Below are 22,960 nucleotides of genomic sequence, written 5' to 3'. Positions count from 1 at the left end.
GTCAGTGCTCAACCTCCAGCTACTCATTTATCACTTCACTCAGTTCACAGGGAGGACACAGAGCAAGGGGAGGTTGGATATTTCCAGAACATTCCTACTTTTTGGTGGCATATGACTGTCTCAGTGTCCACTTTGCTGCCAGGCTGGGGCCCCACCCCAGCGACTCGTGCTCAACCTTGGGGGAAGGTGAGACCGCTCTGAGGAAAATGAGTTAAAATGCCTTCAGATGCCTTTTCACTTCTTTTTATTTAATTCCATAAATATTTTCATAAGGCTCAGTGTCTTTACAACACTTTTTTAAACACTTTTTTTGTTTTATACACACAACTTTGACACTTGTTTGACAGGGTCAAACAGTCCAATATAAACAAAATAATAAAACTGGCAAGTGCGGATCAGCTGGGTTACCAAAATCCTTTTTTTCTTTTTTTTTCTTTTTTTTTTTCTCTTACTTTTAAAACCCCAAAAGCACTAAAATATCAGTATTTGGCTTCAAACTAGAATTTTAAAAACCTTTTTTTTTTTTTTTTTTAAATTCTCTGCTACAAGTCCCTGTCGTCATAGTGCCTTTAAACTCCTACAGACTCTTCTTTTCTTCTTAAGGAAAAATAAGCTTGGTGATGCCATGCAGAACTTACAATAGCTACTAAATATACATGTTCCCTGAAATGTAGCTGCAATGAAAAGATGACAGAGCATAAAGAGAACAAAACCAGAAACCCAAAGCACCACAGTGTACTATCAATAACATTGCAATGGATGGCTAGTGCCCATCCAGAAACTGAAACAAATTTCAAATATATTTCTCTATGTATTATTTTCTATTTACAACTGTTAGATGCACCTAGGTTGGTTCTTGTTTGACTTTTTGGAGAGGGTGGGGAGGCGAAAGTCTTGAATTTAGATCCTCTGTTCTAGTGTCTAGGTCAAGGGGTAATGCATGTCATTTACCTAGGGAAGAAGGTATCTTTATTTTATATATATATATATATGTATAGATTCAGCCAGAGAAATACCGTAAACATTTAAGTTTGTTACAACTCTCTTGTTTCTGCACATGGAATGGTAAGTGGGTTCCTCCTGTCTGGCATTGAAATGAAAGTCTGTTATCAGATGCTCAGTCAAATCACCCAATCTGCATCCGTGCCGCTCCCGCCGCGCACCCAGCCCTGCTCCCTACTGGGAAAGCCACAGGAGGTGGGAAAGTGGGACCCAGTGCTGGTTCTTCTTTGTGCCAATGCTCCATCTCCTGCAGCACCTCTGGCAATTTATGGAGGGGAAGAGCTTTCCCGGATGCCACTGCCTGAGAGCCAAGCCCCTCTTCCCTCTGGAACACATGCCTGCAGCTGCTCTGCTCGGGCAGTGCTGGCTCGGGTGGGCTTCCCACTTAAGAAAGAAGCTGCGAGTCCAACAAGTGGCCTTGTCAGATCAAGCGAGTCTTGACTTATGATGCAAATAATGGTGTGGCGGTGGTGTTTCGTTTTTCCTAGTGCTGAATATTTAGGAAGCATCTTCTCATAAAAATTATGGATGTCTCATTCTCACTCTCTGAGGCACAAAACAGTAAATGAACAGGCTTAACTAATGTGCTTGTTACTTTTTTTTTCCCCTAAGCAATTAAAAAGGCAAAGGAATAAGTGAAATTTTCATCATGTTGACAACATTTTGGAATCTCTCTCTCTCTCTTTCTCTCTCTCTCTCTCTCTCTCTCTGCATCTCTCCAGTCATTCAGAAAGAGTAAAACATTCCAGTTAACTGCCGAGAACCCCTCTCATTCACTTCGTTAAATACCCATTCTGTTAAAGAAACAAAATAATATTTGCTACGTATCCCGTATTAAAATCTGACCATAAAAATGCAAAGATACAAAAGAGCATAAAAATAATTTCTGATATAAAATTAGGTTGCTTCCTATTTGGGATTCCTGGTGTTTGGCTGCTGCCTGTCACAGAGGGGCCACTTATCCACTCCAAAACACTAATCTGGCTTTGCTGGTTATTGATAGTTTCTAGATTAGTCAAAAGTATATGAGAGATTATTTTTTGACTTAGATAAAAATAATGCCACCCTTGCAATATGCCCTGAAATAAAACAGGCTCCATGGAAATAATGAAATCACGCTCTCTGCTCTTCCCATTGTATTTCTTAGGGGAAAAAAAAAAAATGTATCTCCACACTCGCTGGCCCGGGGTGCTTATGTGGTGTATCAGATTCAAAGGAAAATGACAAATACCGTGATCAATCACTTTATCCCACATTTTCAAAGGAGTTTGCAGAATGGCTCTGAAAAGGTTTTAAATTCATCTTCTAAATCTGGTTAAACAGTCTTATTTGCCCTAGGAAAAAAAAATCATCCTCGTGCACAGTGGTTTGTTTTACAAGCTTAACATAAGCTTTTGCACTTGCAAACAAATGTACTTAAGGCTGAAATTGTAGGATGTGTCTTTAAAAACAGAGCTGTGAATCTCCAGAGGGAGAAAAAGAGAGAGAAAGAGACCGGGAGTTTGGCTGAATGACTCCAGAGCCCGCGGATACTGATACACCTCTGCGAGTCACGGATGGCCTGGGGGGTGAGCTGAGCACTGTTCTGGATCAGGACACACAACCACGGCTACACCTCTCAGGGCACATCCAGATCTGTCCTGAAAGGCAGCTCTCAGCTCCTCTGCAGCTCGGGGGGTTTACCCAGTAGGTGAACCCCTCTAGGGATCCTTCCACTAACGGGTCACTACCGGCAGCTCACGGGTGTTGGGAGCCAGGGATCTGGGATGCCCGGAGTGGAGCAGGCAGTGAGTGCAGTGAGTCCCCACTTTTGGGATCACTGCTCCTGCAAATGGCAATTAGTGGTTCATTAACCAGGACTATGCAGGCTGAGTGTGGCCAAGGATGGGACCTTAGTTCCTGAAGATGGAAAACCGGCCATTTGTCGGAGCCTCGTAGCCAATTTTCCTCCAGCTGCAATGGAGGCATGAAGCCATCAGTTTTTAAGCTTTTATCTTTGCACGGAACACAAAGATAGGAGTGGGCTTTTCAGAGTTGTGTCTCAGCTTGAAAAGCAAATAAAATCAAAGATAACCCCAGAGAAACAAAGCTCAATGCGAAAGAAAGAAAAGCCCCTGATATTCTTTTCTCAGTCTTACTCGAGTGTGAACAAATCACACTGAATTGAGAAAAAGACAGTGCTTAAAAAAATGCAAAAAATTAACTGAGGAAAACCCATCTCTCACTTCCTAAATAGCTGCTTCCCCTTCTGCTGGGTTTCACCTGCCCACAACAAAACAGTTAAAGCCAGAGAAATACTGCGCAGCGGAGCAGGAGCACAGGGAGCACATCCAGACAGGCACGAGTCAGACCAGGGAATGCAGGACAGGGAATGGGGCCATGTCTTCACTGGGATGGGGACTCTGGGGACAGTCAAGGGAGGGACGGAGAGGGTGGGAGAGGGAGCAGAGACCTCCCAGCACTCCAAAAAACAAACAACCCCCCCATAAATAAAATCAAAGAAAATATACACCAATGTAGTCCATGAGGAACTTCCATGACGGAGTCACACAAGCGAGAAAGCATTCTGGGATGCCAAGGACAACCAGGATGAAAATGAAGAAAAACAGGAAAAAAAAAACCAAACAGATGTCCGACCAATGGAATAAAATAAAATAGGTCACATGGTTAGAAATCATTGGTGCTTCCTAGTATCTAGTAGCAGATTACTTCCCAAAAACAACAAAAAAAGTTTTTGGTCCTTCTATATATATACATATATGTATATATTATTATTTTTTAAATGTGTGTATACATATATATATGTATATATATTTAGTTGCAACAGTGCTTCTCCGAAAAAAGGTCCATCTATAAATATAATTTTATTTATTTTTATTTTTAAATTTTAGTTCTTTTAAGTTAAAATTCTCCATCTCTCTAGGTATTATTTTTTGAATGGTGTTAACCTGCTGAAGTTTTGCCAGAATGGTGCCTGGCTGCGTCTGGGTTCGGTGAACTCGAAGACCTGGGACTGGGATATGCCATCTGTCACCATGTATTGTCCCTGATTTAATGGATCCTGGGGTGGTGGGTAGGCTGGAGGAACCGACTTGGAGTAGCTCACACCTGCATCGATGATTGGGGGGAAAAAGAAACAGATCAGTCAAAGAGCAATTGGGTCAGTCGTCTTTCTTTGTCACGCTATCGCCTCTTATCACTCATAACCAGGGTCCCAAACACCGGGGAGATGTGCGAGAGACACAAATCTACGGAGCAACCAGCGCTGCTTGACCTCTCAGCTCCGAGGCTGCCTGTGCTGCACCAAGGCCTGAAGATTTGGGAAAAATCCATTACTTTTGTATCGGCAGAGTTCTGCCCGCCCTCATGGAAAAGTCCTGTGTGACCGAAGGAGCACGGCCACGTGCACTGTCCTGCTCCAGATGGAGCCCAATGACCGCAGCATTCAACCCACTCCACTAACACCTGCTGCTTCCAAGCTCGTTTTTCCCCTCCCTCCCAGCTTGACCTGGAACACGGCTGTGCCCACATGCCCCGCTGACCAGCCCCAAGCAGCGCGACCCCAGGGACTGCCTGGCACGGCTCCCGTGCCGGGGTGGAGCAGAGCTGCTCTGCAGAAGGCTGTGCTCATCTGCCTACCAAAGGGAGCTCGTTATCTTCTCTAGGAAGGTTTTAGGACTTTTCCATAGGGTTCTTTTTGAATTCACCAGTCTGGTTTCAGCCCAAAACAGCTGCACACAAAGCAGAAAAGGCTGACTCTGCTCAAGCCAAACTGGTAGCAATGGATGCACTGGGAAGGCTACACTTTGGGATCTGGATGTCTGATTCCCACACAGGTGAGCCACAGCTCCTGTGCAGGAATAGGGTGAGGGGATGCTGCCCTTACAGCATTCCCATGGAAAGGGGGGGCTTCAGCAAGCTGGGGCCTGTGCAAGCTGTTGTAAAGGATGGTGTGGAAAGTACGGCTCTGGGTGACTGGAAGTGAAACAGAAGGGATGTGTATCACCACCAAAGCACAGACTACAGGGCACAGTGACACAGTCTGCATGTCCTTCCCCTCAACACCGCTGATGAGGGATAACCCCTCCTTCAGCCTCAGGGCAGCGTGACTGTGACCGGCTGGAAACCACAACTCCAGAGAAAGGCAGGAAGGAGAGAGGAGCAGGGCTCTGGAGCAGGCTGCTGTAAGCTCTGGCCATCTCTGGATCCCCTCTGCTGCATGCAGAACTGCTCTTCCTTCTGCGGGGTGTAGGCATCACGAGGGCCATCCCGAGGCCGCCGCCTGCCCCGGCTTTAACCACAGGAGCCAAGGTGACTCTGCCCAAGCAGCTCAGGGTCCTCATCTGGAAAAGCGAGATGGCAGCACCCACCTACCTCACAGGAGGGATGTGAAGCTAAATTAATTAATGTTTGTAAAACACTTTGAGATCCTCGGCTGGGAAGGTGCTAGAGAAGGCAAAATACGGTGATTAGCACCCAGGTACCACAGCAAGGTGTGCACAAGAAATGCGTTTGCAGTCCTACCCACACACAGACACACCGGGGCCAGGCTGGCCGGGCACAGGACGGCTGCACACGGGTGGCACTTACACACAGGGGAGAAGCCTCACAAGGGGCACTCACGGAGCTCACCACACAACTTTTGACATGGTGCTGCACTGTCCTTTTGGATACAAGCTAAGGTTTTAGTGTGTCTTTAGGAAAGAGGATCAATTCGCTTCCCCTTGCTATAGAATTTAGGAATCAAGGGTTAAAATCCTCCAAAGGCTCAGACTGAAAGGAGATGTCATCTTGACTATGTTTAACTCATTTCTCCTTCTTTACTATCTCTGTCCACTGCAGGGAGTAACCAAGATCTATTCTTGCAGTGAACAAAAACTGCTCCATGATTCATCCTTATGAACCTTTAACAAATTCATCAGTTAGTATTTCAAACTTATTTGAAAAGATCAACCTGGAGATGTTCTGCATTTGTATCTACATGATGGAATATTTACTCATCAGGGAGTTTTCTACTCTGTCTTCCCAAGCTCCTGTTTCCCACAGAAGGCCTGCAGAGCAGAGGACAGCCCCAGAGCCCTTGCTGTCCTGGGGTCACAGCTGGGCAGGGGCAGTTCTGGGATACCTGACACAACTTCTGTACCATGCTGTTTGGCAGGTCCCAAACAGCAGTTTGAATTTCTCACACCATGTGACTGAAGCAGATGATGTCCCACAGGGGCAGAGCACGAGCTTGAGCTCATTTCTGCCATTCCATCTCTTCTTCTGCCACTGTCCTGCTTGGAGCTGCCTTGCTCCAGGCAGGTCAATGTGGGGACAGTAAGACCAACTGCAGAGTCTGCTCTGGAGGACAAACTCTAATCCTGAACCCACACAGGAGTGTCGACATCCTCCTGGAGGCCACCAGCCCTTGGCGCCTTGGCCAATTTTCCCAGCAGAGACTGGTGAGGGATTTTAGGGTCTGTGGGAAGGTTAGGATCTGCTAAAGGTCCCTTACATGGCTAGAGCTGGAAAATAAATCTTCTGGTTTGGTTGACCCAGGGGACCAGGAATTACTTCAAAGGCAAATAGTCCTTGTGCCACCAAAATTAATGTTCTACAACAGAACAGAGCTACTAAGGGGGATACAGCACTTGTTTTTAGCTTTGGAAGACATTAACCCCACATTAATGACATGGCCCAATGGCTTTGGCATCCTGTGGCTGCAGAGTAGCAGTGAGCCCTGTGCTGCAGCCAAGCTGGGCTGAGCTCTTTACTGTCCCTAAACCAATTTGTGGAGGATGAACTAATGTATTTTAATGATCATACAGAAATGCTAAAAAATGTCCTGGATCAGCAGAATGTTATGCACTTGGAAGGCTGAAGAAGAAGAGAAAGGGCAGTCTGGCTGACATCCTCTGACACTGATGGAGTTACACTGCAAAGAATGGAATCCATAGTCCGTCTTCTCTAAGAGAAAAAAGGCAGACTCCCCTGGCCAGATCACTAGCAAACCCCATTCAGTTCTTTCCCAAAACAGCCTTTTTGGTCAAAACTCCTGAAAAAGTCTATCCTTGCTTGAAACAGACCCATGCACACACTGCCGCTTCCCTCAGTAAAGCAGCTCAGACCCCTCTCCTCACAGTTGTATGTGTGGCCCTGTGTGAGGATCTGGGCATTAACATCTGGGCTGGGTGAATGCCAAAAGCTCCTGGCTGGTTCTACTTGCATAAGCAGCTGAAGGTTTGCATATTTATCGTATTTATCAAGTGGCCTAAACAAACAAAGCTGTGGATCTCAATGACATGCATCATCACTGGGGGGGGATGCAGATAAAACCACTGTGCTCTGGCAAGTCAGGCTGATAATTCCAGAATGCACTTCCTCATGCAACTGTGAGACAGCACTTTGCAATAGCTTGAGGTGCCCCAAGAATGGCTTTTAAATATTTTTTTGAACAAACCCATGTTCTTGACAATGTGGAACACAGAAATGGGGGCTGGGAGGCAGAAAGATCCATCTAATCTGCACATCTTCAAATCCTGAGAAAGAGCACTAGCAATTCTGGGAAAAAGGCAGGCAGGTATTTTTCTTTTCTGCTCTAAAGTGGTTTGTTCCCTCATCAGAACTTGGGGCTGTTGTGCAAAACTGTCTCTTGAGGGATATCTTTTTAATATTTGAAGCCATAACTCCACTGCAATTGAACAGAAAGAAATGAGCAAAGCTCTTTTCCAAGACAATTTTGGGCTGTGTGGCAGACGGAATTCAAAGCACAAAGGGAAAGAATCGATAGATAAGTAATGATTTCTAGGCACAGCTGTGTCAGAATGCAGCTCTACCCCCACGACCAGACCTGGAGCTCCTTCTGCTGGCTCATGCATAATTCTGCACTGTGGCTGCAGCTGCACAACAGGGTTGTGGGGAGCTGCTCAGAATGAGAACAAGAAAACTCCCAGATTTATAATTTGGCTAGACAAAACTGGTAAGAGAGACGCTGCTCTGTCAGTTGAAATCATGTCTTTTTTTAGCACTAGGCAGTGTCACTCAGAGTCTTTCAGATTTCTCAGCTCAGAAGAAGACAATTAAAAAGACTTAAAACTGTCTCTTTTTTTCCCTTCTAGGTTTTGTTTTGTTTTTGTTTTCCAAAGTGTCTCTTCTACTTGAGGTTACAACATGATTTCAGTAACACTTGAAGATTGAGGAGCATGCTGTTAACTCACAGGCAATGCACGGACATGTGCAGATGGATCATACAGCAGGACACGACACGGCACCCTCCCAGAGCTCACACAAACATACACAGAGTGCACACAGATCTCCTCCACATAACCATGGAAATAGCCTTACTAGCTGCGTATTCCATCCTCAACCTGTAAGATTTTAGCTTACACTTCGATAAGGAGCACTTTTCCTCTACCCAGCTCTCCAGGTGTCACACTGTCCATTAGCCAGAGTGGGGGACAATGCCATGATCAACACTTGGGTTCTGCACTGGCAGAACCTCCCAGGGGCTGCTGGGAGGAAAGGGAGCAGTGCTGCACTGAGGAACCTTCCAGCTCCCTCTGAGCTCAAGGGCAGCTCAGCCAACTTGCATCTTTCAGAAGCCATGCTCAAAAATCCCATAAATTCTGTTTTCTCCTGAAGAGTGTAACATGGGGAAGCCAGGGACACGCCTCAAGAGCACTAATTGTTGTGTTAATCACTCCTGCAATAGCAACAAGCTTAAGGTAAAGAAACAAGCAGTACTGGCTGAGTGGGTACAGCCCTTTGTCCTTCCGCAGCACATTTCAACAGAGGATCTCAAAGCACGATTCACCAGGTCCCTGTTCGGTTTAGGGCTGGTAAACTATGTGTCTATTAGTTCTCCCTGATTGCAGCCCTACAGAAGGAGGGGGTGGTGGTGGCTGTGAACAGGATCTATCCTGAGCAGCTGTGGACTGGTTTATACCTCCTGCTGAACCACCCAACTCACTTTTCGACATATCTGCCCATCTCAAGAGGAATCTGGGTGGTGCCTTAGCCATGGCTCTTCACACAGCTGGGGATTTTACTTAACAGTCTGGCCCAGGCAGGTATTAATGGGATGGTACCAGTGAGGAGAACATGCCTCAGCTCCCTTTTCTAACCACTGACCTCACGTCTCTGTTCAGGAGGAAGAGGGAGGGAAAAGGACTGACTGCAGCTTGAGAAATCCAACAGAGGAAACAGTCATCTCATGTCCTGGATGTTCCCAAGCCAACCACAGTATCTACCTACACACACTGAGGTAACTCGACCTTCCTGAGTCTATTTATCCAGTCTGTTACTGCAGCCTGATGTCATTAGAGCAGACAGTAAGATAATGATTCCTCATGTGATAAGAAAAGCTAATCGAGGCAAGACAAGAATGATATGGGGGCTTTATCAATCAAAGCCAGGTGAAAACTAATTTTTCCCATCCTGTATTTATACAGCCTCCCTCTCCTGCAGCACTCTGCAGGCTGATCACAAAGATCACCCCGTGGGTTTCACTGACAGGAGGAAATCAGTTCAGCCATGAAAACCCTGAAAAGCTGCCTCTTCTGGGAAGCAGCACTTGCCCCTCACCTGAAACCCTCACCAAGGTTAAGTGCAGGAGTACTTGGGCTGACAAACTTATTTCAGTTGGAACCTCAATGTGTCATTGATGTTGACACCTGGTCTCTTCAAACAAGTACCACTAACACCTCACCAAAAATCTGCCCTGCAGCACGTGCTCAGCAGAGTCACTGGACCATACTCAGAGGTCTACCAGCCAAGAATTTACTCTTGATTTGCCTTAGCTTGTAGATCTGATGTTCTCAGAAGATATTACTGCCTCCAGCTGGGTTCCTGATGCCTGCAGCAAGCAGCACACTCTCTGTACTGCTGTGGGATGGTGCTTGTGGACCCACAACACGAGCACTGCAGTGGGCAGAGGTTTTACAAGAAATGGGGTAAGCTCTGAGATTCCCTGAATCTGTGGGGAAATCCCACTGAGAACACGATTAGCTCCATTCTTTCACCTACTGTGCTGTAAAAAGGGGGAGTGACCCTGATTATCCGAAAATGCAAATGCCCCTCTTTGTTTCCAAGGGTTATTCTGTGCTTGCTCAGGCTCCTGTAATCCCCCGAGGCTGTGCCTACGTACGTGAATAGGATGGGGAAACATGGCAGGGCCACGTCAATCTTGTCAGCAAGATGCAGTAAAACAGGTTTCAACACTCCAGAGAACCACGGGAGGCACCGGCAGTCCCTGTTCCTTGGTCAGCCCTGCCCCTGCCAGCTGGCACAGGAGCACTGACGGGCAGCCCCTGCTCTGCTGGGTGCACATGCTGGGAGAGCTTCAGGTGCTGAAGGGTGAGAAGTCAGAAAGAAGCTGTTGCATGTCTGTGGTGGGGTTTTCATGACATAGTTTGCTGTGAGCTCAAGTGATCGGGCAGGAATAAATTAGCAGGAAAATCCAGTGATTCAGAGGGTGTTTCATGACAGGCCAAAGCAGCTCATGCTGGCTGATGACTTAACCCCTGCTGGGTGTGCACAGCTGAGTATTCATGGCCATGTTTGGTGCCAGCATCCTTCTCAGCTCAGGGACGGGGTGATCCTGAGTAAATCTATGCGTCCCTCCTTCTAAAGGCTTGTCTGGGCTGAAGGCATCTGCTTTTGGGAAGCTGTGCACAGTGCAGAGGGGAATACACAGGGCAGGGAGAAGGGCATGAAGGAGCTGGCTCACAGTGTGGGGTTGAAGAGCTCTCCTGGAGTGGGAAATCCTCCCAGCTCACACTAAGGTCACTTCTCTAAATCTGAGCAGATATTTTATTTTCCAAAGTGAAAACATCACTGGGAAATGGTGCATTAAGAATGGAGTCTCCTTCCTGGGAGAACCTCTCATTCCCTGACACCCCTGGCTGGCAGCTTCTAGGAATATAAGCAAATATCCCTGTCCTGCACAGGACCAGATCTGGACAGAACTGGGGATCAGAAAGGTATCAGGAAGGGAACTGAATGTTCCTGCAGGCTGCAAACACTAATTATTGGAGGGAGATGGCAAGTGGCCTAATGGAGAGAGGCACTCCAGGAGCCATCTGTTTCTAGATGCTTAGAAATGGAAAAAGTACCCTGGATTAACCTGTGGCTAAGGATGGACTGGAGATCCACAAGAGACCTGTTTTCAAGGGAACTTTAGACCTGTTTCCACTGCTCTAATTGATAACAAGCACAGTGCTGGAAGCACAACCCAATGCCATCATCCCTCTGCCGTGTCAGCATAGGCAGTGGAAGTTCTCAGTGGGACCTGGACTATCTGCAAAGATCACACTTGGCTGCCTGTGGCCTGCAAAGGGCTGCGGGCGTTTTTGTTGTTTTTGTTAAGACAAATAAAATTCTCTTGTTACTTTACTACTTCTAGGAGACACCACACTGAATTCTATTCCCAGTTCCCACACTGACACTGAAAGAAGTTAAAGGGCAACAACCAAGAGGCAAAATCTTGAATAATCAATGCAAAAGGAAAACAACAGCAACCAGCCCTTTTCTGTCTGTGAGGTGCAGAGCCAACGGTACCCATTTACTGTATAGCTAATGGACTTAAAGAAGGCCCAAAATTGGTTTAATGCTGTCTTAAGGCACCTGATCTAATAACATTATGTTTTGCCCAATCCAATAAGTAGTGCAAATCCTGGGCTGTTGCTGAAATCTGCCCTCGTGCACCATTAACTGGGTCTGGCAGGGAGTCTGGCCCTGCACACATCGTGTGCTGCCATGAGGGTCAGGAGGGGCTGCTGCCAGGGGACCCCACAGAGGACCCTCAGGTGCGGATCAAAAACTTCTCAAAGAGTTGTGCTCTCAGTCACCTGGATAAAGGTTCTGTTAGTTTAAAAAGCAGAGTTTTAAGGCTCCTGCTGCTGCTCTCAGCTACTCCCAGTGCCTCTCCCTCGCCTGGCTGCAGCCAGCAGCGGTTTAAATGCCTCCTCTTCAAACACATGCCAGCCAGCTCGAGAGCAATACTTCTGGGAGGTATGGTACAACAGTGCATGAAATAAGCAGCAGTTTATACTATTTGAAAAATGTTTTTCTGCTTCACCTCTAACAAAGTTGATTGCATTTTCCATTTCACCTCCTTCACGGCTTTTCTCTCTTCCTTAAGTGTTCTGTGACAGGGGAATTACCATGGTTTCCCATTTAAGAGGTGGAGGGAACAGCTGAGATAATCTAGGAACAAGTCTGTAATAGGCACCCGCTGACATGAGAGCAGAGCTTGCGACACGTCGGGCCAGGCTGTGGAGCTGTCAAGCCCTGCTGTAGCCACTGAGACCATCCTGCAAAGCCTGCATTTAAGTGAATTCATAGTTCCATTGAAGTATTCCCTCTCCTGAAGGGCTTCACTGCTTTCTTTCCAGGTATAACTGACGCTCCAAAACCCACCTAAAGCTCTTTCTGATGCTTCTGTCATGCGGTGGGAGGGCAGAGGCAGCAACCCCTGGCACAAGCACACCTCTCTGCCTGCTCCTAAGCCTGAGCCCTAAGTGTCTGCCAAGGTCTTGGCAAAAAAAATGTTGTCAATATCTGTAAAATGCATATGGCAAGATTCAAAAAATCAGTCACTAAAAGCCAGCTCTCAGGAATTTCCTCCTACCTCCCCCTTCTGAGCAGTGCCAGCAGCTCCCTGCTCCAGCAGCCTCTAGGCCTGGGCACAAGACAAATCACAGAGAAACAAAACGAAGCGTTTTCAGCAAAACCTTCAGTGTCAATACTTAATCAATCTGAGTGAGACTGGGCTATGATCACCACAGTGCAGGACAAAGCAAACAGAGCTACTGTTTTAACGACCCTATTTGTTGTTTTTCAGATTCTGTGTCTTAAAAACAACGAGGCGGTGCTTAACTTGGTGCTGGGATGTGACTGAACTTCTGTCTGACTCCAGGACTTAATCTCATAAAAAGAACTGCCAGTGCTACAGCCTAAGCTCGTTCTTCACTAAAGAAATGCTGACTGGTGCTTTAGGAGCTAATGAGTTTTATAGTCCAAGAAGCCTAAGATAACAACCCCTCTTTTTTCATCTCAGAGAGAAAGAGAGAGAAAGACAAAGAGAGAAGACAGAGAGCAATTGCTGTGTAAGACATAAGTCCTGTTGGGCATATTGTATTTGTCAGGATGCAAGTCCAGTGATTTACGTGGGAGTAACGGAAGGCATGCTCAGGCACCTCTGAACTGTGTTCCTTAATGGCTGAACAGTGCAATTATTAATTAATACCTTAATTAATTAATAATATAATTAACTGAACAGCAAGTAATAATTTAAACTGGTTTTGTCATGGCAATCATGCAAGTCTGATTCTCTAATTTTCCAGTTGCCACAATCCCTGTGATTGGTTTCGTGCTGAGCGACGAACATGCAGGTGGTGAGGGGGACTCTGTGACCACGAGCTGCTGACAATGGCCACTCCTGCCTGAAGCACAGGTACCCTGTGTGAGGTACCTGGGCCTGGTTTTGGGGTCTGCACACTCTGAGCTCAGAAAATCTGGCCAGGAGAGTTTTTAGAGAACATCTTAGAAGACGACATAGGAAGTTAGTAGAGAGGAGAAGACTAATGACAATGGAGAGACACAGCAAACCAAGGAGTTTACAGTTGGCCTGGCAAACAACAGGTGAGGCAGAAAGCAAAGAGCTCCTTCAACTTCTGAAAAAAACCCCCACTGCCTGCGCACAGTGGGGACAAACCTGCCTGGGGCTGACTCGAGCCCAAGCAGTGACGAGTTCTCTCAACACGCATTTATAGGCCCAGTTGTGCCATGGAACTTTGGTACTGAATCGATATGTCTATGACATAGTGAAGCTTTGGAGAACTTGAAAGATGACCTCTCTGACTTTCCCTCTGTGTTCAGTATTTCCAAACCTGTAGCTGCAAGAGTTATTGCCAGAGATAATAAACGCTGGCCTTTGCCAGTTGTGATTCTGCCTAATACCTGGCATGGCATTGACTAGTTGGCTGTACCCTGCCTGGGTGGGGAAATGAATCTGACTCTCAAGAAATATGTCTTTACTAAAACACTTTATTTCCTAGAGCTGATGCTACTGTGCTGCCCTTAAAAAGTTATAGGCAGCCCCAGGAAACAAGAGTGTCCCCTTTCCAGAAGCCGGAAAGGGGTAGCTCCCTCCCCAGTTCCAGCATTTTAGTCATCCTTCTTTTTTTGCTTAATGAGAGACTTTGGGAATTAGCAGAACCCCTACACACCTCCGCACTCACTCCCGTTTCCGCCTGAGATAAAACAACTGAGATAGATTTCTGCCCCCAGGGACAGCTTCTGGACATCAGACCGGAGACACGAGATCAAATTCATCTCTGGTGCCATTCCACTGGCTTCAAGCACATTTGACCAGAGATTAATTTGGCCCACAGATACATTAAGAAAGGATACAAAGCACAAACGGTATTTTATAAAAAAAGAGCAGGGGAGGGGGAAGTTCAAGGGGACGCTGGATCCTAACCCAGCAGGATTCAGCCCAGCCCGCTCCACCCTCACATCACCAGGCACAGAGCATGTTGCCGGTTACCTTTTTGCTTACTGACTTTCTTTACTGTCATTGCCGCTTGCCGCTTTTGATTTTCAGAAATTTCAAAGCCTGGAAAAGGGAACACGGCAAACACAATTCAGAAGGTTGCTTACAAAGCCTCGGGGTTTTTTTGGGGGGTGGGGGGATGCCCTGCACTGTTGGGCAAACACAGAAGGCCCCAAGCGGGCAAGGATGGCCTGGTGAACTGAGGGTACGGGTGTGTTCTACTGAAAAGCAACTCTTCCTTGAAGGACAGGCCCCTTTATAATCTCACTTCTGCAGTGAGATGAAAAGTAAGATGAAAAGTAAGATTAGACCCATTATTATTTATACAGTAGCATAAATATGCCCAGTGCTTTACAGCTGAGCACCAAACTGAGCCTGAACTGTCACTGGTTACAGTCAATGGACAGGCTGATGAGAGGGGAGGGCACGGCTGGGAAGTCACTGACTCTGCTGCCCTGCCACACTGCACGAGATATAATCAGAGCAGAATGGTACAGCCAGGAGACACTGAAGTCAGATGGCCAAAGACTTCCTTCTCCCATATACTTATGGAGGTCCAGGCTTGAAGCTACGGGCAGAATTTATTTATTGAGGGCCAAAAATAACAGTAGCTGAATTGGAAAGAGACCTGTTTATGACTATGAGAGCAACCAAGGACATTTCACTAAGACTGAACTGTAATTCTACTACATAAAAATGTCAGCTTCTCCACCCATTGGGGCTAAATTAAACATTACCAACAATCTCCTTTCAGATTCATTTTCATATTCCTCACCTATCTTTTCATCTTCTTTTACCATCTTCCTTTCTTCTCTGAAAGCTCTAAGCCATCGTAACTTCTCCTCCAGTTTCTTGGCAAAGAATAAGTGCATTTCCTCAGTCTCCTTGTTATGAAGTTTGAAGGCATTCTTCATGCTGACATTGAAGTCATCATCTCTCCCATCGTCTATATCCACCACTTCATATTTATCCATGTCTATGCGCCCTTTGTAATACAGAATATCTCTTCTTATCAGATCCTACAGAGACAAAAGGAGAAAGGGTTGATTGTAGGATGCTTATAGAGCCTGAGCTCAGCACGAAATTCCTGGGAGGGCTGAAGAAAACAAAGAAATAATGGTGCAACCTGGAGAGGTTCTTCAAGCCTCACCTGTTGTGAACACATTTCTTGCAAACAGGGTAGATCACAGGCAGAGAAGAACAAAATACACTTCCTTGTGCTGCAAAATTCAGCTTCTGAGCATGAAGAAATGCCTCTGAGTAGGAAACACGCTTCCATCATTTCCCATGATGGGAGGTTCTATTCCACGGGATGAGAACCATAAGACACAGGCCACTGGCCTGACGGAATTCCTGTGCTGCCAACCAGGTGTACAAACAGAATGCAGGCATGTTTGGCAGTGCAGACTGGGTAGTGCAGATCTGTTTTCCAAACACAGTCCCAGAGCCAGGGGAGACAGGTCTCAGCCCTTTCTCCTTGGAACCCATTTCCCATTCGCACACAGCTCACTGGTGAGAAATCACCCCGATCCTCAGGCCAAAGCACTCCTAACCTATCTCTGTCTCATTACACCCTGGATTTAACCTCTTGATCCAGCTTAAAATTTTCTTTTTCCCTCCTTGATATTTATAACCTTTTCAACCAAACCTGTTCATGTTCATCTCCTTCCTCAGTTGGTTACTCCTTTTTGTTGAGCAGCAACTTATTTCTCTATGTCAGGAAGGGAAAAGTAAATTTTGTACTGCCTTTGCTAGAACTACTCTTGATTTATACTGATTTAAGAGGAGCATTGGCCCCACATCTCTATGTCTTTACAGGAGAAGATAACAAAAGACGATCCTCAGAAAAAAATGTTAATGCTATAGTCATGACCACACAAAGTCATTCAAGTTTCAAGGCACACATATTTAGAACACCAAACTCAGCAACACACAATCAAGATTTCCTTCCTCTAACCACTCTCAAAAGCCAATATTTAGGTATATTAAATCAATTTAACCTAAGTACCTTTGGATTTTTGAGATAAAGATAAATATAAAGATGAATGTATGTCAAAGGATTCATTTAAGAAGAAAAATTAAATCAATGTACAGCATTTATTTACTCAAATAATATTTAGCAGTGAGGTTTTTTAAAGATAGGCAGTAGGTATAACTTTAAAAAAATTAATCTTGAAAAATAAACTCTACACCATAATTTATTTAGCAAACTTGCACCTTGCTCATGGATCTGCCAGACAGTATTAATTCTCATTAGACAGGGCACTGGCGAGAAGCTTTAGATCCTGACTCCTTCCCCTGGAATGTTCTGGGCAGGGGGGAAATTCCATTAACAAATCTCTAGTAGAAACACCTTCCTCTAGTGCAGGCTCTGAGCAGTGATGCTGTCCAATACACAAAAAAGGGTATTTCAGGCTGAATAGGCAACAGAATATCTTTTCTATTTTGTCCTAACTTCGGAAATTGCTTCTTTCCCTCTGTGCCTGGGAAAGGCTGTAAGCGTCACACAGGACCTGATCAATCTAATCGATACCACGCACTGTGTTTAATGTGAGTCTGGGGCTCATCTGTAGAAATAACATTTTATCTCCACCACACTCTCAAAAAAACCTGATCCCAAATCTCACAGGAACCGAGATGTGCTCCTTAAATTAGCTGTACAACAGCCACTCTCCTTCCCACTGATCCTGAGGACTTGCAGAACACCACCTGAACAGACCGTGCTCGTGATGACACGGGTGAAGAGGAATCCACAGAACTTTTCCAGGCAACTCTCATGATTGTGTAGATTTGTTCATGAAGGTATTAAAAGAATAAAGAATCACAATCTTCCTTCTCATCAGGCTCTGTGTGTTGGCCTTTTCCCTACACACACACTCAATACATTTTTCCCCTTTTATCTCTCTGATTGTGACTCAGAAAACATTATGAGCTATTTTTAACAGCTAATGCCAAGTGAATGCTTTAACACCTTTGCGCAGAGGACAGTCCCTGGGTTTGGAGGTGTCTGCCTGAGCTGCTCCATACGTTTCCTCTCCCAGGCTGAGGCTCTTGCAGAGCATCTCCAAGGCTCCTGAGCTCCCTAGGTGCTGCTGAGCACTGATGTGAAGGTAACGGCGCTGCCTGGGAGGTACTGCAGGAGCAGTGAGGAGATACCGGAATCCTGCAAGGGCTTCTGGAAATAAAATGGCCCCACAGAATATTACGGTTGGCGAAATGCAATAGTTCATCTGCTGAGCCTGCAGAGAACGCGAGGAAGAAACGCCATGGATTGCCCTTGAGCGCTAAGCAAGCACAGGGGAAAGGAGGGAAAAACAAGCACAAAGCTCCTGTCTGCCACTTTACTGCCACTGGAGGAGAAGGCTCAATAATGACTCTAGAAGAAATGGATCATCTCTTCTCCCATCACCCTCCCGATACCCCACAGTGCATTTCCTTCCTACTTCCACAAAAGAAGGACATTCCTCACTCACTGACCACAAACTCCAGCAGTGGTACCCCGAATTTATGAGACACCCTTTACTTCTCCCAGAGTGGTGGAGCACATAATCATCTCCGTGAGCAGCACATGCCTGCTCATGGAAGACACTTTGTACACACCTGATTCCAGAAAGTTCAGTCCATAGAGCAGATTAACAACTGTAACTGGATAATGTAATTTTTAATATCTGGGCATTTCTATTCTCACTTCTCCTTCTTTTTGCCACTCAATAAATGGATATTATTTCCCAACTGACTAAATTTTAATACCCATAGTACGGGATGCATAATAATTATTTGATCCATGGATATTTTACCACTTATGTTCCTACAGCTCTTAAAGAATAACAGATATTACTTAGCTCCTTAGTAAACCATGAGCCTCTTCAAATGGCTTACACTCTAATTGAGTTCAATAAAATTTAGGTATTCATCTGGGCTATGTGAGAGACAGCAAACGAGGCCAAAGACTTGTTTTAAGGAGCTTTTTATGCATGTACACAAGAGAATAGGAATTCAGGGAACACACAGGCCATGAAGTGATGCTGCTTGTGTGCTCTCTGCCATGTGGCAGCCATGGAACCTGGAGCAGTGCTGAGAATGATCCCGGTGCTCCCCACCTGTTTTGTCCAGCACAGGACTATCCTTTCTCCCAGCACGTCCGTGGAGACAAACAAGCAAGCAGAAGACAAAGGAAAGTAGCTGTGTGGCCGAGGAGAAAAATGGATTGTTCAACCAGCCCAGTTAAGAGTTGCATGGCAGGAGGACAGAGCAGACAGTACACACAAAATGAGATTCATCTGCTATGGAAGCAGCCACACTGTGGAAAGGAGCTCTGGCTTTGTGGGGCATAGAAATGGCAGCTGGGCAGGCTGCTGCTCCTGCTCCTGATTATCCCAGGGATAACATATTAAGAAGAAATAATTAAGCTCTAAAATGTACCTTCATGTACATGCTGGCTGTATTAGTATGGTATTGCCTGTTATCCTGCCCACAGTTCAGTCAGCATGATGACTGGCTGGTTTACACTGCCCAGTTCTGAATGTCACACAAAATTATTTCTTGTAGTTAAATCAGGCAAGAGCAAGAAAACATAAGAAGACAAAAAAAGACCAAAAAAAGGACTCTCAAAACCTCATCAGTGGGGAAATGGAGTTGTTTAATCTAGAAAGATAATAACTAATAACTAAAAAGGAATGTGCTGTTGGTATTCCAGTAGGTGAAAGCTGCTGCTCTTCTACGGAGCCTGGTAATCAATTATTCTCCATTTTGATTGTGGTTTGGCTCAATTTACCACCAGGGAGAACAGCATTAGAATCTTGGGACAAAAATCTTTCTAACTATAAGAGTAGTTAAACTCTAGAACAGACAAAATAGGGAAGTCTTGGGATGGCATTCCTGGGGGATTTTCAAAAGAAGGTTAGAAAAACATCCATCAGAGATGATCTGAGTATACTTAATCCTGCGAAGGGAATAGCTGAATCTCTTGGGGTCCTTCCCAGCTCTGCATTTTGATGGTGTCTGGGAGGAAGGTGACAGATGGAGGAGGGATGGATGAGAGCAGGTGGGATTACACGGACTGGAGGGGCGGTATGGGAGAGCCCCAAGGCAGCAGGAGCCGCAGCGACACAGACCTGCAGTCTCTGCAGAGCATCCAGACTGCCTTGCCTGACTCTGAAGGCAATTGATGCATCTGGGTCATTTGCACTTATTTGTCTAAATATGATCTGTTTTTACCCTACAGCTTCTATGATTTCCTTTTCTTTCCCTCACTGAGGTTAATTAAGCTCTACTGAATAATGCTCTGCAGTCTGTTCACGTAATCTGTACTAAGGATTCACAAGGAAAAGACGAAGCCAAAAAAAGTGGTGTTTGATGGGAGCACAAAACAAAGTTCTGACATATTATGTAAGCTTCCCCCCCCCCCAGTTCTGCTCTCCGAGGGTTGTGTTGGTGTTTGCAGCTCGAGCAGCTTGTGCTGAGCTCGGGGCTGGACCTGCCTGTGGGACCTGCCTGGGCCATTCCCTCCTGCTCCCATAGCCTGCCCCTCTCTGAAGGGGGGAAGGTCACTTCAGAAGAAAAAAATCTGCTTTGTGACCATCAGAAGGAAACCAAGGCTGAGCTCTGTTGGAAAACTTGGAGATCTGAATGTGGGATGTGGCTTCCACAATGAATTACACACTTATTGAAGTGGATATAGATACCTGCAGAAAGGACTGCACCCGTAAATCAGAGTGTTCAGTGGCTCTTACTATTGCATTGACTTCTACTTGTCTTCAGTACTGCTTCCTCCTGCTCTCTAGCTTTAGTCCATCACATTTTTCTGCCACAGCTGCCCGAGCCAGGCACAGCCTTTGCATGCTGTGGGTGTGCAAGACCCTGTACGAGTCACACCTCTGCAGAAGAAAGAACATTCATCACAAGGAGAGCAACCTGCAGTCACTCGTGCAATGTGACATCAGAACTGAAAGCTATTCAAAGGTTTAAGCAGCACAGGGCACATAAGGAGGAAATTACCCCCTGTCAGAGGGCACAGGTAAGGCCCTGCCCTGGTCCCAGTCACTCGTTCCCACGAGCTCCGCGTGCAGCACCCATTCCTCCTATTAATTGCTTGGTGCAAGGGTGGATGGGGAGGCCTTAAGCAAGGGCTGTGATTTTAGGATGGTGCAGTTTTTCAAGGGCTGTGGTTTATTCTGTGCTGGGTCACACTTGACTTCTCATGCGTAAAACAAATCATTCGTGAAACACAAATGGAGGAAGAGCCATTTGCAGCCGTGAGTCATTAGATCCCTCTTATGAGCTGACAGGCGAGGAGATGCCAACCACAGAATAATCCATGACAAGGTTCTCATTGCATATGTAGGTTATTGGTCCTCCTGGTTACCAAACCCCTGCATATTCCAATGGCAAAGGAGGTTCAAACTGACCTGGGGAGGGGTGATGTGCTCTGAGCACAGGGATCAGCCAGGCTGTGTGAGTGCAGCCCCCAGGGCTGGCAGGGGCTGGCTGGGGGCCTCGGGGTGAAGTGACATTTCTCCCTCAGCCCTTCCCCAGCTCTACCAGGGGATAATGACATTTGCTTATTGTACAGAGCAACAGGGAGCTGTAAGTAATTGGTGAGAGACACACTGGCAGCCTCTGATGGTGGATCTCTAACAGCTCAGAGCCACGTAAGAACAGCTCAGCCTTATCCACGCCTCGGGATCAGAGCTGGCAGAGCCCAGCGAGGCAGAGAGACCACTGGAGAATGGGCAGCTGAGGATGAGGCTAGAGAGATGCCACTACAGCCAAGTACCACCCCTTGGTGAACAGCTGACACTGGAAGAGTTGATGAACAGTGAACGGTTGATGCTGAAATTGGGCAAAGACTAAGCCAGGGTCCATAATAACTGCACTCAAACACAAACCCACGATTTGGGAAAGGCAGAAGTTTGGAAAAGGTTGAGTTGCCTTTTGCACTGAGGTGTGGGGCTCAGACCCCTCTCTGATGATTTCTCGCTGGCCTGGGCAGTGCCTGTAGAGCAGAGGGAGTGAGCAGGGTTTTTTAATGTACTCTTGAAATTTGTCCTGATTTTCCTGCCTGCTTGCTCTCTATCTTCACTCTGCCCAGCCTGCCGTAAGCAATGAGAGCATGGCACACTGCCACTTCGCCATGTCTTTGGGTATCTTTAGTCATAAGGGTTTTCAACGTCCTTTGGCTTTTTAAAAAAGTATTTGGAGCCTACATTTTTAAAATCTAATTTACCTTAAAGAGACCCTTTGATGAAAGCAGCCCAGTCTGCTTTTCATGAATACCAAGGGGGCAGCTTTCTGTAGCATTTGTTCACGTACCTTAACCCTCCTGTGGGCTGAGTTTGAGATGGGGCAGTGACACACGGAACTCATCGACCAGCCCAGAGCTGTGAGTGCATCATCCAACCAGGCCCTTCCTCGATCCAAATGAGAACCTAAAACTCAATGAACCCTTGTGAATGGTTTTGTCCTAAATATTCTTGATACCAGAAAACAAATCTAAGCCCTGCTAAGTGTTTGGAGGCCAGAGGCTGTGAGCCCCGGTATCAGCTTGTCAGACACAGCAGCTGGGACTGAGCCAGCCTGTAGGAGCAGGGAGATGGGGCCTGTACAGCACAGCCTGAAATGTGGTGAGGGATGGACTGTATTAGGAACAGGGGGATGTAACACCACCTCCCCAACACCACCCTCAACAAACCTCCTGGGACGGGCCAAAGAGCCTCCCAGGGGAGCCTAAACCTCTCTCAGTTTACATAACTCCTCTTGCACAAGGACAGCTGTGCTGGGGAGGTCGGCAGATTCCTGCCAAATTATTCAGCACTGTCTGTCTCCTGAGTTTGGGAAGAGACGTTTGATTCATCCTCGCCAGCTCCATGGAGCTGCAGTGTGGGATCCGAGAGGGGGAGGATTGGAGCTGAAAGCATTTATGTGGAAATGCTGTTTTGGTTCCATGTATTTAGTGGAACATCAGTGGCATTTTGATGCCTTGTTCCACCCTGAGCCCAATCACTTTGGCTGCGAAGCCGCGGGGCAAGGGCGAGTGCCTTTCCAAAGGCAGGAAGAGATGGAAGAGATGGAAGAGATGCACCCACGTCACTAGGCTCTTCTGGTCTTTCCAACTTGCTCTCAGGGGCTTCAAATGATGAAAAGCCACAGCAGGAAGAGGGGTAGATTTTCAGCTCTGGAGGTTTTGTTTGTGGACCAAATTTACACCCACTGCAATTATGGGAGTGAAAAATTAGGCACAGAGTATATTGCAGAGCATCCTGCAAATCTGTACGACCACAGGAGGAGGGACACCTGATCCCTGTCCAGCCAAGCAACACAGACTGTGAAGGACTCTTAATTCAGCCCTTTTTGGATTTTAACACTGAATTAGCAACTAACAACTTAAAGCCTTCCCTTGCCCTCCTCCCGCTGTCTCCTCTG

General features: G+C 46.3%; 1 protein-coding gene across 1 annotated transcript in view; it reads right to left on the bottom strand.

Moving 5' to 3' along the window:
* Window positions 1-227: 227 nt before the first annotated feature.
* The window catches only part of ARHGEF9 (Cdc42 guanine nucleotide exchange factor 9), a 207,029-nt gene continuing 184,296 nt past the window's right edge, over window positions 228-22,960 (bottom strand). The window contains 3 exon segments of the mRNA XM_032701633.1: window positions 228-4,110; window positions 14,534-14,602; window positions 15,315-15,558. Of these exon segments, the coding sequence (XP_032557524.1) occupies window positions 3,929-4,110; window positions 14,534-14,602; window positions 15,315-15,558 (495 nt within the window). The 3' untranslated portion in view covers window positions 228-3,928.

This window comes from Chiroxiphia lanceolata, chromosome 14 (assembly GCF_009829145.1).
Source record: "Chiroxiphia lanceolata isolate bChiLan1 chromosome 14, bChiLan1.pri, whole genome shotgun sequence".
NCBI lineage: Eukaryota > Metazoa > Chordata > Aves > Passeriformes > Pipridae > Chiroxiphia > Chiroxiphia lanceolata.
Note: the sequence above shows the minus strand (reverse complement) of the source record. Positions and strands in the feature narration are given on the sequence as shown.